Here is a 16341-nt window from a genome sequence, read left to right as displayed (position 1 = left end):
ACAAGACAAAACATGTTGCTGCTGGCCGGGCCCGAAGGGTCCTTCTGGCGGTGCTGCGGCGACCTGTGGCAGCGTCCCCTCTTCCGCCTGCCCCGGTGACCCAGCCCTAACCCAAACCGCTGACGAGGGCCGCGGGTGGCCGCGGCGGCGTGCGGGGACGCTGCCGCCCGGCCGGGCTCTGGGGCGGCCACAGGAGCCGCTCCTGCCCCTCGGGGGAGCGGGGGCACGGCGGCCCGGCGCGGCGGTGCTCCCCTCCCGGGGGCCGGCAGCCGGGGCCCGCTCCGCGCCGCCGGGCGTGTGTGCGTGTGTGTGTGTGTGTGAGGGAGGGGCGGGGGGCGCAGCCGCCCGCGCTCTCCGGCGGGGGGCGGCGCTCGCTGCAGCGCCAGCCCCGCTTCTGGGCTGCGAGCGGGCGGGCGGTCACGGCGGACACGCAGCCGGCGGGGGCGGGGAGCGCGGCCCCAGCGGCCGGCATGAACCCGGGGCGGCCCGCGCTGCCGGCGGCGGTGCCGAGGTACGGACCCTGCGCGGGCCGGGCCAGGCCCCCGCCCCCAACAGGTGCAGGGTCCTCCCCCCGCCCGCGGCACCCGCCTGTCCTTGCGGGGCCGGGGCTCGGCTCGGTTCCGCCCGTGGAGCGCCGTGCCCAGCCGAGCCGAGCCGAGCCGAGCGGGCAGGGAGGGGAAGGGTAAGGGGCAGGGCGGGGAGGGGAAGGGAAGGGGTGCCAGGCCCGGCCCGGCCCGGCCCGGCCCGGCCGCCGGCGCGGGAGAACCGAGGTGAACCCGCGGTCTGCGCCTGCCCGCCCGGCCCGGCGCTCCCGCCTCCCCGCCCGCCGGCCCCCGCGCTCACGCCGCCCGCCCCCCCTCTCTCCGCAGGGAGCCGCAGGGCGAGTAGTGCTGCCGCGGCTGGGCCAGCCACCTCCGGGTCCATGAGCCGCCGCCAGCCGGGACTGCCGTCTCTACCGCCGGGCCCAGCTCCCCCAGCCCCGCCGCCGCTTCCGCTGCCGCTCCGCCGCCCTGCCGGAGGTGAGTCCCCCGGCCGGGCCCGCCGCCGCCCGCTCCCCTCAGCGCCGCCTCCGGGCCCCGGCTGCTGTCAGCCGCTGCGGGGCAGGGGGCGAGGCCGCCGGCAGCCGCGCTATCCCCCGCGACCTTTTTTTTGGGGGGGGGGGGGGTGGGCGTGGGAAGACGGAGGCCGGCTCGGGTCGCGCGCGTGTCCCCCTCAGGCGGGCCGGCGTCCCGCTGAGGGGAGCGGAGGGGAGGTGGCGCCGGCCGGAGGGTCGCGGCGCTGCCTCCGAGCCCCCTGGAGCGGGGGCCGCTTCCTTCCCCGGTGACTAACGGCGGCGGCGGGTGGTGGGTCCGCGGGGCGCCCCCGCCTCGCCCTCCCGGGGAGCGCTACCTGTGCCTTGTCTCTCCTCTCCCCGCAGGACGGTCCCGCGCCCTCCGCTGTGGAGAGAATGGCCGTGACTGTAGAGCAGGCCCGGCGGGTGGGCTATACCTGCCTGAAGGCACTCCTCAGGTTCGCTTTTATGGTCGCCAATAACCTGGTGGCTATTCCGTCCTACGTCTTGTATTTAATTATGCTGCAGCCTCTCCGAGTGTTGGACAGTGAAAGCTTCTGGTATATCGAAGGAGTATTATTTAAGTGGCTTTTAGCTATGGTGGCTTCCTGGGGCTGGTGGGCAGGATACACAGGTAAGGATGTCTTACTGATTTAAAAACTACAAACGTAAAGGTGTAACTAAGTGTTAAAACACAGATGTGTTCGTATGGGGATGTGCAGGGGAATATCTAAGTATAGTGGATGTGTGGGGTGGTTCTTTTTTTCAGGTTTCTTTCAGAGATGCATTGTTATTTCTGAATCGGGGTGCTGAGTGTACTGAAACAGGTTTTTAAATCGTAGGTAAAAACTTAATCATGTGTTAAGTAAGAGTTTCTCAATCGATATTTTGTCTTAGTATAATCAGAAATAGCTTTTTCCTAAGTATCCTGATCGCTTTATTTTAGTTTAACATGAAAAACGTACATCTCTTCAAAAGAGAGTTGATTTGTACTGTGTGTACTGTAGCTGATAGAGCCAAACTTTTCTTTATCGAGTCTGTGCGTCTCTAAATCTTCTCTGCTTAAAACTATCAGGACACAAAGCTAAGGAGTTTGACACAAAGCTCATGTCAGAAGAGTAGGTCTTCTATTCCTTGCAACAGCGACTGTCTTCTGCTGCTTCAGAACAGAGGGAACCAGAGGGAGCCTCTTTCGTACGAATAGCGATATGCAATGTTTCTCGACTGTATGGCTCTTCGTTTATTGTTAACAGAGCTAATGACAGAATCTGTAGGGGTTTTTCTCCTCTGCATGCTTGCTTTGCAGCTATTATTGAACTTATTTTTGCTTGTTAGTAGTATTCATAGGCTCTTGAAGGTGATGGACTGAACTGAAATATTAAGAAATGCTCTAGTCTTGTCCTCGAACGCACTGATTTTCATCCTGGCTGCTGCACTTTGTGCAAGAAAACAGCCATCTATTCTTTGTGTGTGCTTAGACCTTGGAAAGGGAAGAAAATGAATCTACTGAGTGCAAAATATGAACAGCCCTCCTAAAATTCTTTCCCTCTCTTCTGCCCAGGCTGCATCTGCAGGTCTTGTCCATGTAAACAAGGAAAAAAAGGAATGGCAGCTCACAGCTCTGGAGTCTGGTCAGACTCCTGATTAGTCAGAAAGTCAGTGTTGACCCTGATGGAGCCCTCTTTTTGTTAGGCTACAAGAGCTGAAGCCTCTGATAATGTGCCTTTTGGTACCCTGTCGTGTGCCTTTCCGAGATGCACAAAGTTTCTGTGGATACACTAGGTGAGCTTCCAGTTCTTCTTAAGGAGATGGTGGCAGCAGCAAGCTAGCTAGATTCTGGTCTGTTGGGCTAGAACTGTCGCAACATTGCACTGCTTCAAAACTGCCTTGCCTGGTACAGCTCAAGCTTTTCCAGATACGCTGTTTCAAAAATCTTTTTATATGTTTGTATTTGCTCATTAAAAGAAGTCCACATAGTATTTGCAGTGGCAGGTATATTTTTAAAAGTCTGCTTTGTGCTTTAAAGCACAAAGGCCTTCTAGAAGGAAGGATTGCCTTTCAAGGTGTCGTGTGTATTGTTAATTGGAAATGGGAAAGTTTATGGGCATAATGGTAATGTTAAAGTCATACAGCATATGACCCTGGGGATTCGATGTGTATATCGAACGTGCTAGTTAAAATTCAAGCCATTGTCCCGTGACAACATGGTTGTCAATTTTTGAAAGCAGCTCCCTTGGGATAGTTTTACTGCTGACTGCAGAACTGTGTGGTTTCTTTTGCCTATTGCTTGGAAAGTGGTCTTAGCATGATCTGCATATCCTAGAGTCTTCCTGAAGCATCTGTTGATTGGTGGTGTTGATGTATCTTGACAATTTGAAATAATTTGTTTTACAGTCTTGAAATGTCTTAGTATGTTTATTTGAAGTATCATTTACAAACAGCTACACAGAAGTTTGTTCTGGGATGGTGTTTGGGTAAGGAGGCCCTTTTCACTTTTTCACTGTAAAGCATGGCTTTTGGGGAGGATTTTAAGCAAATGCTTGTACAAAGTCTCAGTTTAAATATATTTAATTTGGTATGAAGGCATTAACTGTTTTATACTGAAGGTACAAAATGGCAAGACTAGTTTATTTCTTTGTTCATTCTTTCTTTACCCTCATCAGTCCTCACCACTGTATGCAGAACAAACCTGGAAAGTGTATCTTTCTGGCTTCAACAGATAGTCATTTACGTGCCTGTTTTCAGATTGATACACTTATAAAAGACTGTTGCTAGGTCCACTGTTTTTATGGATTACGACATAACTAATTCAGAACTGAAATACTACTTTATTGGTGTGTAAGACTTTCAGTAGTGCATCTGAAGGAGACATTGCTCCAGAATTCTTCTGTTCTCAATTCCAAATACTAAGTCAAAGATAGGCTTCAATATGTTCCATTTTTGCAAAAGTAGCAGATATGTATAGGTTCATTGAGAGACTAAGGATTCTTCTTTCCCTTTGACTAGCAGAGCACTTGATGAGTTGTTTGGTTGGTGGTTTTTTTTTTTGTTTTTCCACTCGATTGAGAGGGTAAGCAGCTAAATAAGTTTACTTGTCTCTTAATTGGAGGTAGTGTGCTGCTTCAGTTGTGTTCAAGGTGTGTTTCAGTTTTTTAATTTATTTACTTTTCTTCTTTCGAGCTTGGGTCATCAGTTGGGTAAGAGGCGACATAAACTGTTTGTAATAAGGGACTTAAACTCAGCCTGCAAAGTACATTCAGGGCAAACTTTTTTTCTCTCCTGTAAGTTTGTATGTAATGTGTAGGATAGAGCTCAACACCAAATGAAGAAAATATGGTGAGTGCTAGTTTTTCCTTCTGGGCTTTGTTGCTGTTGTGTATTGAATAAAGCTGGAAGAGCTGAGGAAGACTCATGAGCTAGGTCTGCCCTTCTCCTCCCTGCCCCTGCATAAACCTGTGTTTTTGTGCTAGGATCCTAGAGGATTTGTTACAGAAATTACATGATCTGTGTCTGTATTGGCTGCTTTAATCTGTGCTTTTTGATAAACGTGGGTGTTTCTGCTTGCAGATGCACTTGATGTTATGTAAAGAGATAGTATATAACTGGACAAGCAAAATAAAGGAAGGAATGGGAAGAGAAATTGTAAAGGTCGCTCTCCTTTCCCTAATCTTCTCCTTCTTAAGATGCAAGTATGAGAGAACTTGGGGATAATTAGTTGCCTTTGATGTTTTTTTAAAGGGCAGAGTACGATAAATATCAATGTTGTTCTTTTGAAAAGGAAAACTGTCTTTTTATGAACAATGTTCAGATAGCCTAGCAATGTTATTTTTATATGCTTTCAGAAAGGCCTGATAACTTCTAAGCCTTTTTCTTTTTTTAAGGCTTTTTGTATAATCGTATTGCTCTTGTTGTAGGAGCCGTTTGGTTATGACACTCAGAATCTGCATATTGGTGTGATGTGAAAGGCACCTTTGAATAATACTTTTAAATATTTTCCTGCATTTTTTGGAAGATACATTCTAAAAAAAGCAAACTTGAGAGTGCTTGATCCTTTGTTGGCAAGTACCTTCCCCCCCCCCCCCCCCCATACCACAGTTTGTCATTTAATATACAAGTATACCAGAAGCCACTAAATAGTGCAGTAGGTGTAATGGGAGAGAGATGGAGCATATCTGTGGTTGTGTATTTCTGATGACCTCCTACTCGCCTAAAAAACTAGTTATTAAAATGACCGTCTTTCAGATCTGAACAACTTTGGGCAACTAACTATTGCAGACTAAAGTTTAATATCCCTGTATCTAATCAAATCACTAAAAATAGGACTGCTAGAGAAAAGCTTGCTTTGCTTAAATACGCTTACTGTTTTGTAGTCTCCTGCTGTCTAAATGCAGAAGTTAGCATTAGCCTGTGATAGTGTTATTGCGGTATTGCAATTAGAAGTCTCTAGGACAGCAGAGTAATCTGTTGGCAATGCAGTCCTTGACTGTAGCAACCGTCTGCGCTCCTCTGCCTGTCAGAGCATGAGGGGAGAGGGGTGCTGCATGTGGTTAGCAGGGTTGTAGGCGTCTTGGGAAGGGTTTTCCTTGAGAGCTGTGCTTCTGAGTATTTCATAGTCCGGCACTGAAGACTACAACTTGACAAAACCTTGTTACAGCCTCTTGCCGACACACATAGTCTTGAAATACTGTTGAACAGGTTGGTGGGCTGCGGGCTGATGAAAGGAAGAGTAATACACCTCTGTTATGACACACAAAAAAGTCTTAGTGGTGTGAGTATGCTTACTGGTATGATGCAGTACTTAATAAAAGGTGAACTCATCCTGTGCTATTGCCTGTTACTGTTCTCTGTTGGCTGGGAAGGTGGCATTTAAAGAATGTAAGGATTGTCAAGTTTTGTCAAGTAAGGAGAATTTCCCTTTTCTCCTTTGTTATTCAGTCAAGCAGAGTAAAATTCTGATTTGGATTTTTAGTTGTGTCCCTCTCCTCTCCCCTCAAGTGATTTAAAATTTATTGGCTGGTTTCTACGTATGATTAAGTAGTGACCACTCTATAATACTTTTCAGCTGTCATACTTCGCGCCCCCCCCCGCCCCCCCCCGCCCCGCTGTAATTCGAAATCTTCCTAGTTTCCATTTCATCAGTTCAACAGCCTCAACTCCTCTGATCTTCTAAGAATGTGAGTATTTTTGTCTTTCAGAACTGTGAAAGATACAGGTGGAGTTGCTGTGACAACATTTCCTCAGTGCAGACAGCGTGTGCGGTCTGTGCTGCTTCTCATGACAAGTCAGCCCCTCTCTGGGCAGGAAGTGCAGCAGAAGCTGGAGAACAGCAGATGAGATTAAGTAAATTTTTTGCTCCAAATAAGGCAGGAGGTGTTATTTCAGGAGATCTATCTATGCCTGTAACCCTGCCATTGTTTTCTACCCTCCTCTGTTCTTATGGTGTGATTTTGAACTGGCAGTATTCTGTTTTGGGATCGGTCGCTACTCTGGGAACCGGGCAGGGAGGGGCATGAGGGAAACAACTCATGTTTGGGGAGTCAGGCAGTGTATGGAATGGAGAAACAAAGTTTTTCTTGTATTCTTTGAATGTGCAAAAATACCTGATGTGACTCAGTAGATTTGGATAGCAACATGCCTCACAGAAATTTTTCATTTATGCTAAGGTTAGGTGTTGACTTTCTAGGTAATCCATGAATTAAATGCAGCTTTCTCTGATATGTATGATTTATGTGTAGGTTATGCTGAGATCAAGAAGGGATCTTTGAATTTATTTTGCTGTTTGTGAGAGGACGTTTGTGTGTAATTTGTGAGCTCTCTTGATAAGAAAAGGTGAGAGTTGAACGAGTTGGGGACATTGTAGCTGTTTTTACTGTGGCCTCAGAGCAAAGGCTCATTGTGCTTTTGTGTAAGAGGTACAGTGAACTTGCTGTCAACTTGGTTGTGCAAGTGATGTGTCTGTCCGTAAAGAATGCTATACAGTGACCCTTGTCCTGTTTTAATAATACATAAAATCACACCAGGAAATTCCCCATCTCTTCTTTTTGGCACAGGAGTTACAGGCTTTACCGTATTTCTTTATAGTTCATCTAGTGTCAGCAATTTGTCAAAAGCAATAAAGTTTATATTTCAGTTTCCTATTGTATCATTTAACTATAAAGGATCATTGCAAAAGACTGGGTATTGAAATGCTCTCTGAATTTTATTTTTATAAAGCTACTGCCTTCTGGCACAAAACTTAGAGTAAAAAGCACATGCTATTGTGTTTTTGCTATTGATACTTTTGTTGTTTGTTGCTACTTAAGGTGGGGATTTTTAGTGGATTAGTCTCTTCTCCTGCTTCACCAACTCTGGATAATACAAGAACTATTGCAAGTGTACCAAATCTGTCACATCTGCCTAAGGATAGTAAAGGTGAAATTATCGAGGAATACCTGTACAGAAAGGTATGGTTATTTACCTCTAAGTCCAGGAATGGCTATGGGATGCTTCTGAATTAGCTTATGTGCTAACAGCCAAAGGAAGACAAAGTTTCAGGAATTCGGGGTTCTATTCCTGCTTATGGCTGAGTCTACTATTTTTAGGATGTGTTTTCATCCTTCCTGGTTCTGGGCCTTTGTTTTTAGTGTATTTATTCATGCTAGTCATCTTATTTCTCCCTTCATTACTGGTTGAGTGTCTGAGAGGATGTAACTCGGAATACCTGAGAGATCTGTCTCTGTTCTCTGTACCTTTTCTGTTTCTTGATGGTAGGCTTTTAGCAACCATGTGAAATAATTACAGGAAAGCTTTTCCCAGCTCTGATTGGAGAAGCAAAATCTTAGGGACTTAAATTATTTGTCCACAGATTCTTTGCAGAGTGTACAAAGGAGAAATTTTTTTTCCACTTCGACACCATGATTGCATCTGTATTGAAACATGTCAGAGATACAATTTCTCATTCTCCTTTAATGTAACTGTTCTAAAGCATAGAAATTCTAGGCCTTTGCAAGAAAACTGGAGGAAAAAAAATGGGTAAGTGTGGATATACCCTGTTTTCTCTGTCATTTTGTTCTGTACCTTTTCAAGAATGAAACTCAAACAGATGAACAGAATGTATCGCTTCCCCTTTCTCTGTCAGGTGTATGAAAGGGACAGAGAAGTCTTGCCAAAGGTTAGTTTGGCAAGGTTTTACGCTGCTGAAAACAGGATCTTAAAAATGGAAGAGTTGTGCAACCTTAATTAGACAGGGTAGTTACTAAATCCTTTATGGAATATAAGCTTAGTGGTGTAACTTTCCAGTGTGAACTGAGCCAGCATACAGCTCCAAGATATGTAATCTGCTCGCGTTTATTACAGTGGAATATAAACTCTAATGCTTAAGATGACATGTCAAATGCGTGGTTGCATAGGCATGTAATTGTGCTGCTGTTGCAGTTGACACAGTTGAGATGATAGTCCACCCGTTTGTATATGCAGTTACAGAAACAAATAAGGCTAATATGTTTGCATCCCTAGAAATGTTCTGTGATACCACTGAGGGACTCTGTGTATAAGGCTGTTGGTTTTTTGTGTTTGTTTGTGGGTGTTTTTGTTTCCTCCTCTCACAAGCATTTTAAGCAGGAAGTACCACTGAAGAAAGCCAGTCCCCGCCTTTCAGATTCATCCTTCTACTGCTGCTTGAGTTCTATTGGCCACATATTTTAATGATTGTGTGGTGGTCTGGATCACAGCCCTGATCCACACTGAAACTACCCACCCCCTTTTTTTCGTGGGTGACTCACAAAACACTGTCCCTAACCCAGTTCGTTTTGCAGGTGTGATGGAAGAAGGTGGGTACAGATAGCAAAGGGAAAGAGGAAGGAACTGCATCTTTTGGTCACAGTACCAGCTTTAATGTATTTTTTGAACTACTATTTATGGCCCCAATTCAAGAGAGCAGGATAGGACCCCAACTCCTGTGCACTATAGGGCTTTAGTATATGAATAAAACGTCACTGGATAGACTTCTTCACCTTTTCTTATTATTTTGTTAATTGGTTAGTGTTGGTTAGACTGAAAAAATGCCTTCTGCGAAGTTCCTTTAGAGAAGAAAGATAAGCATAGAGTGAGAACAAAGGGTTATCATAAACTGAAAACCGGTTGGTAAAGGGTTAGGAAGCCAGTGTTCATTTTGGTGAAAGCTTAGCAGTGGGGTTCCTCTGAAGTTTTGTACGCGTACTATTTGAGTTTGTCAGCTACAGAGACAATTGTAAAGAACTTCAGAAGTCCGTAAGCTCTATGAATAGCCAACAAAATGGAGAAGTTGTTGAGTGGTGAACAGTCCAAAGAAATAAACATTTAAGTAAAGTAGCAGTTTAGGAAAGAGATTAGTATGGTGGTGGAGAGCTTAGGGAAAGTTGTGGTTCAGTCCACATCTGTACCTTCTGTTACAAAATATGTAAAGAACAGGAAGGACAATAATGCTAAAAAATACCCGTGGTTCGACGCCAGTTTGCTGGTTTTGTCTCCATTGTTTTAAAGCTCTAGAAGAATTAAGAAGGGGCTCTAAGAGGGTCAGCAGCTTCATTAGTTCAAGTCAAAATCAAATTAGAACAATTTCATTCACAGTCGAACTTGAATCAGAACTGAATTAGACAACTCAGTGATTCTGTTTCCTGGGCAGAACAGAGTTGAAGAGATGCAATCTTCCTGCCTCTGTGTAAAGAAAGGGGAGTTTTATTGTCATTGGAAGGTAGAAAATTTAAGATTTAATAAGACAGCAGTGCCTGGAGTTTTTGTTTGTTCGTTTTTTCTTAAATACTTCCATTGTGTCTTTTCACAAATATTTACTTTACAGGGTAGTGCTAATAGTGTTACTTCTTTTGAGTCATACAACATAATCTGAAAACTTCTTGTTTAAATGTTATAGTTCTAAAAGGCAAGGAGTTGTCCCTGTTTAAGGTGTCTTAATAGTTTAAACTAGCTTAGAGGTTCACCTCGGTTTTGTAATTTAAGTAAAGGGGAAAGGAAAGATTAATAGCTTTATTACTGCTTCTTGCTTATGTAGAACTAAAAATAGAAGTGGTGTTCTAGGACCAAGGGCCAGCACTGCTGCTGTTTGGGAGGACGTGGGTTCTGGAAAGTTGAATCGTTAGGACAATGACATGAGTGCTTGTGGATGTGTTTTTTTTGGTGGCAAAAAGGAGGATTTTGTCAGAGGCTTTTAAATTTAGTTTGATTTGTTTTCTATCATCCCAAAGTTACGAGCTTGTGCAGTTTCTGTGGAAGTCTGTAGTGTCTGTGGTTGCTTGCCAGAAAGGAGGGCAGGGGGCACGGAATTGACTGAAAAATACATATTCTTAAAAGTAAGAATCAGTTATGTTTTAGTGTGGTGTTTTTAGGGTGGGCCATTGAACACCATGTTAATGTAATTTGGTGACTTTGGTATTTTATTAACTATGTAGATAAATGTGACAGTGTTTTAAGCATGGTTTCCTGATGGGATTAAGCTACTTGTTTAACAGCTATTCTTTCTCTCACCCCTCCCACACTTCTGACTTGTTTCCCTGCAAATCTGTCTGCGATTGACCAGATGGTTCAGATTTGAGACATAATGGTCTCCTCATGAGTTTTGTGAAAATTGGCAGCTGAGTGGAGGAGAGAGAGACCCAAGTTAGTGCCTCAGCTGAGGGTAGCGCAGGCAGGTTTGGCCATTGTATGTCTTGTTGACATCTGCTGCAAGTCCAGCCAGTGCATCAATGGTTTTGGGTTTGCCACAGTGTCGACGTACCTTGTCCTGCCTGTCGAGGAGAAGGAGGTTAGACAACAAGTTTTTGGGAAACCATTTTTTTTTTGCTCTGCTGCTTCTAGAGCAACATGTTAATGTGGCAGTGGCAGGCAGTGTATGAAGCAGAATCTTGTCCTTTAGATGATGTTTAGTTCACCTTGCTTATCATAGCCTTTTAGATCCAAAAGGCATATATAGATAACTGTTTGGTCTTAATATTGGGAAAAAGGATAAGGTAGTAAAAGAGCTTAAAGTACTGTGTTTTTAAGACTTTCTGCTCTATGTAAAAAAACAAGAGCTGGTGTAGCCTCCTAAAATGAGCACTGGAAGGACATTAACCTGACTGAAACTCTTGAGAAAGAGCAGTGATGCCCAGATTACTGTAAGCAGGGCAGAGAAAAAGTCAGCTATGAATCTGACCCAGGGAGATATAGAAACATGAGGCTCAAGGTGTGTTTCAGTATATTTCAGGAGACCTAGAAGAGAGCAATGGTATGGATGGTAAGCAGCATGAGAATATGTCAGGAAGGGTTCTGTACCACCATGTAGCAGGTGTGAAGGCATTACATGAGAAATGTGGCCTCTAGATTTTTGTACCTGAACCTGCTCTGTTTTGATATGCATAAATAGATATAGATGGCCTGGCAAGCCTCCAACTCTGGTATCTGCCAGTTTCCTTTCCAAATGCATTCTTCTTTCATATCTGTTTTTATTGCCTGTGCTTGTTACTGGCATAAAATTCAGTTGCTGTTCCTCCTAGCAACAGCTTTACTTGGAAATAAATATAACCATAGCCTGTGTAGACACTAATGTAACATGAAAGACCTCTGAAGTTCAGTTTACATTTGTAAAAATGCTTTCAGATGCAGGTACAGTTAGTGTAAGTGTCTGTTAAGCCTCTTGCATTTAGTGGTTTACATGAAAACAAACAGATGAGTATTTTTTTGTATTTGAGACTCTTCTGTTTGTATCATCACACCTAATACTTCGGTCTTATAACCTAGTAATGTAGGAAGGGAATGTGACATCAGCAAGGCCATTGCGCAGGTAATTCTCTTATCTTAGATGTGTTTAAAGATACTTTGATGCCTATGTTGGGCTTCTGGAGCTTGACAAGATTTTTACAGGCTGGAGAAGCACTTTTGTCCTTAATCTATTTCAGAGGGAGAAAATAATAAAGCATGCATTTATTATTCCCCCCTTTATTGCTTACATTCTTTGAGAATGTTTTAATAACCTACTAAACTTTTAAAGCTAAAATGCAGAGCTGAATTCATGTAACCATGAGTGATGTTGCCATGTGTCACTGTAGAAGGGCCAAGGGTTATTTGGGTGGCCGCTGTGGTGAAGAACTGTAGCAGGTGGCCTGCTTCTTCCTTTTTCAGTCCCATTACCACCCTTTCCTGATACTTTGCAAAAACAATGTGGTAAATCTGAGTGTCTAGTCATTCACTAGATTTGCTTTGAGGCAGGGTTTCTTTGTGCAAAGTATGAAGGGTTTAGTTGGATAGGCAGTATTCAGTGATTGACGTGTATTGACCAAAGCTGTTACTTTGTGGGACTGCTGGACTTTTGTAGCCTGAATAAATTTATTTTTGCCTAGTTTTCTTTTTGTCTGAGGAAAGAGCAATCTGTAATACTTCCGGCAAGTGCTTCATGAGTAAGCCAAGGCACTTGTAGCCACAGATCATGACAAGTTGCATGTAAAGTGCTTACAGTGCCTATTGCTACCCACAGACTTAGGAGTATTCACATTACTCATTTAATTGTAAAGTGGAATGTTGAGATTTGTAATATCTTCTTGCATTTGTGGCACACTTGCAGTATTTGAAATAGATAAGTCTGTTTCCACAGTCTCTTCAACAAGTCTGTTGTTCTACCCCTTTATGGGTGCTCTCCAGAAACACTGCTCTGCGGTGAAGTACTCACTTTAATTAAGTACTCTGTCTGCTATTTTTCTTTTTTTTTGTTCCCCCAGCATTTCTCTACTGTAATTTTTATCATTTGTTCCCACCATATAGAAAAACTCTTCGATCAACATGTGGATTTTTTTCTTTTAATTTGAGGAGGAAGAAGAGAGAGAGGAAGAGGATCCTCAATTACTGTCACTGCAGCAGCGTATTTCAGAACTGGCACCTGGTTATTTCATTGACAGTTGCATTGAATGTTAGTCTGTGTGCTGAGGATGAAAGGTAGATATTGGAGCCAGCCATTCAGAATGTTTGGATAAATTTGTTTGTATTGAGCCCAACCATTTTATGTCAGTAAAAAGTACTACTAAAACTCCCAGTAAGACTATCAGCCACAAATCCAAGGTATTTTTTGCAGTTGTCAGCAGGTATAAGAGGATTATTTGTTTTGTAATAGTAACAGATGCCAGGGTGCTACACTTTTTAAAATTAGGAACGGTAAACTTTCTGCTGCTACTTTGAGGTACATCAGAATGAGAGAGGCTGGTTTTTTCTGCTGATGACCTCATTTGTGACAGCCTGAGAGTGCCGTCAAGGTGTTGTTTCTGATTTTTGTGGTGATGGACTTCTTAATGGCAACCTGAAATGTGGCCACACAGTTCTTAACGAGTTGCTGAATCGGTGTAGGATAACCTGGGGCAGATTTAAATGTGGTAAGATACTTTGGCTTGAATCATTTGTTGTGTCATACCAGCAAAAGTACTATCTTAAGTTCCTGGCTAGAATTATTACCATACGCTTTCCAGCATGCTTTTCAAACTGTTGTGGTTTAACCCCAGCTTGCAACTGAGGACCATGCAGCTGCTTGCTTCCACCCCCCTGGGCCTGGTGGGATAGGGAGGAGAATCAGAAAAAAGGTAAAACTCATGGGTGGAGAAAAGAACAGTTTAATAATTGAAATAAAAGAAAATATTGTAATAATAATACTATAATAATTGTAATGAAAAGGGAGACAACAAAAACGGAGAGAAAAGTAAAACCAAAGCAAGGCAAGTGATGCGCAATACAACTGCTCACTGCTTGCTGACTGATGTCCCGTCAGTCCCCAAGCAGCGATCAGTGCCTTCTGGCCAACTCCCTCCAGTTTATATACTGAGCATGACATTCTGTGGTATGGAATATCCCTTTGGCTACTTCTGGGCAGCTTTCCTGGCTCTGCTCCTTCCCAGCTTCTTGTGCACTGCCTTGTTGGCAGAGCATGCGAAATTGAAAAGTCCTTGATTTTAGAGTAAGCACTACTTAGCAACAGCTCAAAACATCAGTGTGTTATCAACATTACTCTATACTAAATCCAAAACCACAGCACTGTACCAGCTATTAGGAAGAAAATTAACTCAATCCCGGCCAAAACCAAGATACAAAGTTACTGTGGCCTCTTATTTTAATAATGGGACTAGCATAAACAGAAACATAAAACTGAATAGAGAAATTTTCTGTTAATCTGCATAATTAGCTTCTTATTTTTTTATGTTTAAATTATTTTCATTAAATTTATGGTAACTGAACATCATTTTCCCCCAGGCCTTTATAAAATCCATCGTTTGAAAAAAAAAAAAAAAAAAAAAATAATGAACGTAGTATCTAGAAGTCCAAGGGAAATGTTTTACAGTTCTTGTTCATGGTGTAACTTCTTTATCCTGAAGACTGTTGTATGTAGCATGGGTGAGAAATTTAATAAAGTCCTTGAAACCTAACAGTGCAAACATTTAAGGCTTCTTTTGAAAGGTTTGTCCTTCTGCTTCCTTGCATCTGTATCCAGTTATTTTGTGATTCTTTGCGTGCCTGCATGCCTTTCATTTTTAAGTTTTCCCCTGGACACTGCAACTTGAAAATGGCCAATGATTTTGTTCTGTTTTGTGGTATATGGCAGTGCTAACCCATTGGAGCTGGAAGATGGTGCAGAGGTGTTGGGGGAAGAGAATAATGCTGCAGCTGTTTAATTAGTAGCCAGTTTTATTGCTTGAGGATATTGATTTTTAGGTTATGCTACTTCTGTAGTATCAAAATACACTGTTTGAATACATGTTTCTGTTCATATGATCATTCAGGCACTCAGGAGCTCTGTTTTTTTGGTCCAGAGTTGCCTGAGTTGAAGAGGTTTAAATGATCGGTATCCTTAAGCACAGACAAGCTGCTCAGTTCAAAGGTCACTCTAGGGACATGGTAAATAATTGCACAGAATGGCCTTTTGCCTTTCCCATGTAGACCATTTAACAGAGATCATCTAAAAGTAAAGTTTTTCAAATACATGTGGCACTACTTTTACATGGTGATCATTTCTACCGTATCATGAGCTGGACTGAAAAATGTCAGTATAACAAGACAGCATCAACAGAATTTTGCAGTAACTTGGGCCAAACCTAAAAAAATGTGAAGAGGTAACTGACCTTGATTTAGGTAAGCAGAAGGTAGTGACCAGAGTTGGGATATAGGGGTGGTCTTATCATATTTATAATCTTGATTTCCAGTAATAGTGGTGCTGGTTTTCTTGACTTGAACCTTTAGCCAGTGATTGAAGTCATGCAGTTTGCTTCTGTTAGGAGGAAACATTGGTGAAGATCTGGTATTTTTTTTGAATCAATACAACTTATTTAAAGGAAAAATGCAAAAATCATATATTTCTGAGCTTAGCTGGATTTGAACACTGGGAAAATGGTTGCCTTGCTCGGTAGTGTAATTACATTGGGGTTTTTTAACCTAGCACATCTTCTGAAAATTATAGTCTTAGTTCTTACCTGTAGTCACTCTGGCAGCTTTTCTTGATATGTACCCTCCTGGCTGTAACCCTTGCCTGTGCCCTATCCGGGTGCTATAGTTCTAGAGTGAAGTATTTGAATGCTCGGGGGCTTATCAAGCTTTTTCACCATGCTATTTAATTAGGTGTGGTATGTAGGGAGAGATGAATGCAAACTCTTATTTGGAGTTTTAGGCAAGTTTTGTTTAAAGAGAAAGTAACGTTTGCTCACTTCCAGCCCTATTACAGTTTTCTGGTTCCTATATGTGATAAACCTCAAGGCACTTCAGAGAATTCATGGGTACCAGAAAACCCTTGATTAGTTATTTCTCTGGCTATAATATAAATGCACTAGATTAATGTGCTTCATCAGCTTCCTATGGGAAGTTGCTCTCCCTCTTTATGCAATCCAGTGCCAAATTTTTGCACTCGGCATGTCTTTTACCTGAAAGAGCCTGTTATATAGTGCTCTGAAAAGTTTATGGTCCCAAAATGTATGGTAACTTAAAACTTGCAGTTAAAAATGGAAATGAGGCTTCCAACTCAGGTCTTTTCATTGCTAGCTAACCTCTCCAGTCCCTTACGCAGCAGGTAATAACTAAGTTCTGTTGAATTCTTCTACTGTCCCCAGAGAGGCTTGCTATTCTGTGGCCTTGGGATATTTGTTGTAAGTGCTGAATGTGTCATGTTATTTCTGCAGTTGTGTTTTTTGGGAAAAACATCTGAAAATTTGCTAGATGCTCCGGTTTCCTTGAAATGGTGTAGGAAGCTTGCAATACATAAATCTTAAAAGGGTGAGGAAATGGTCATCTCTTCCTGGGTAAGTTCATTGCTGTATGCC

General features: G+C 43.1%; 1 protein-coding gene across 3 annotated transcripts in view; it reads left to right on the top strand.

Moving 5' to 3' along the window:
• The first annotated feature begins 364 nt into the window (after positions 1-364).
• LPGAT1 (lysophosphatidylglycerol acyltransferase 1) overlaps positions 365-16341 on the top strand; it is a 67012-nt gene continuing 51035 nt past the window's right edge. Inside the window, exons 1-3 of one of the 3 annotated variants that reach the window (XM_055816489.1) lie at positions 365-511; positions 870-1019; positions 1418-1685. In XM_055816489.1, the coding sequence (XP_055672464.1) occupies positions 1448-1685 (238 nt within the window). In that variant the 5' untranslated portion in view covers positions 365-511; positions 870-1019; positions 1418-1447. Of the gene's footprint in view, positions 683-869; positions 1020-1417; positions 1686-2612; positions 2834-16341 lie in introns of those variants that run through there. The other 2 variants (XM_055816490.1, XM_027788640.2) reach the window with 2 other exon arrangements.

This window comes from Falco peregrinus, chromosome 11, assembly GCF_023634155.1.
Source record: "Falco peregrinus isolate bFalPer1 chromosome 11, bFalPer1.pri, whole genome shotgun sequence".
NCBI lineage: Eukaryota > Metazoa > Chordata > Aves > Falconiformes > Falconidae > Falco > Falco peregrinus.
This window is presented reverse-complemented; position numbering and strand designations above follow the sequence as displayed.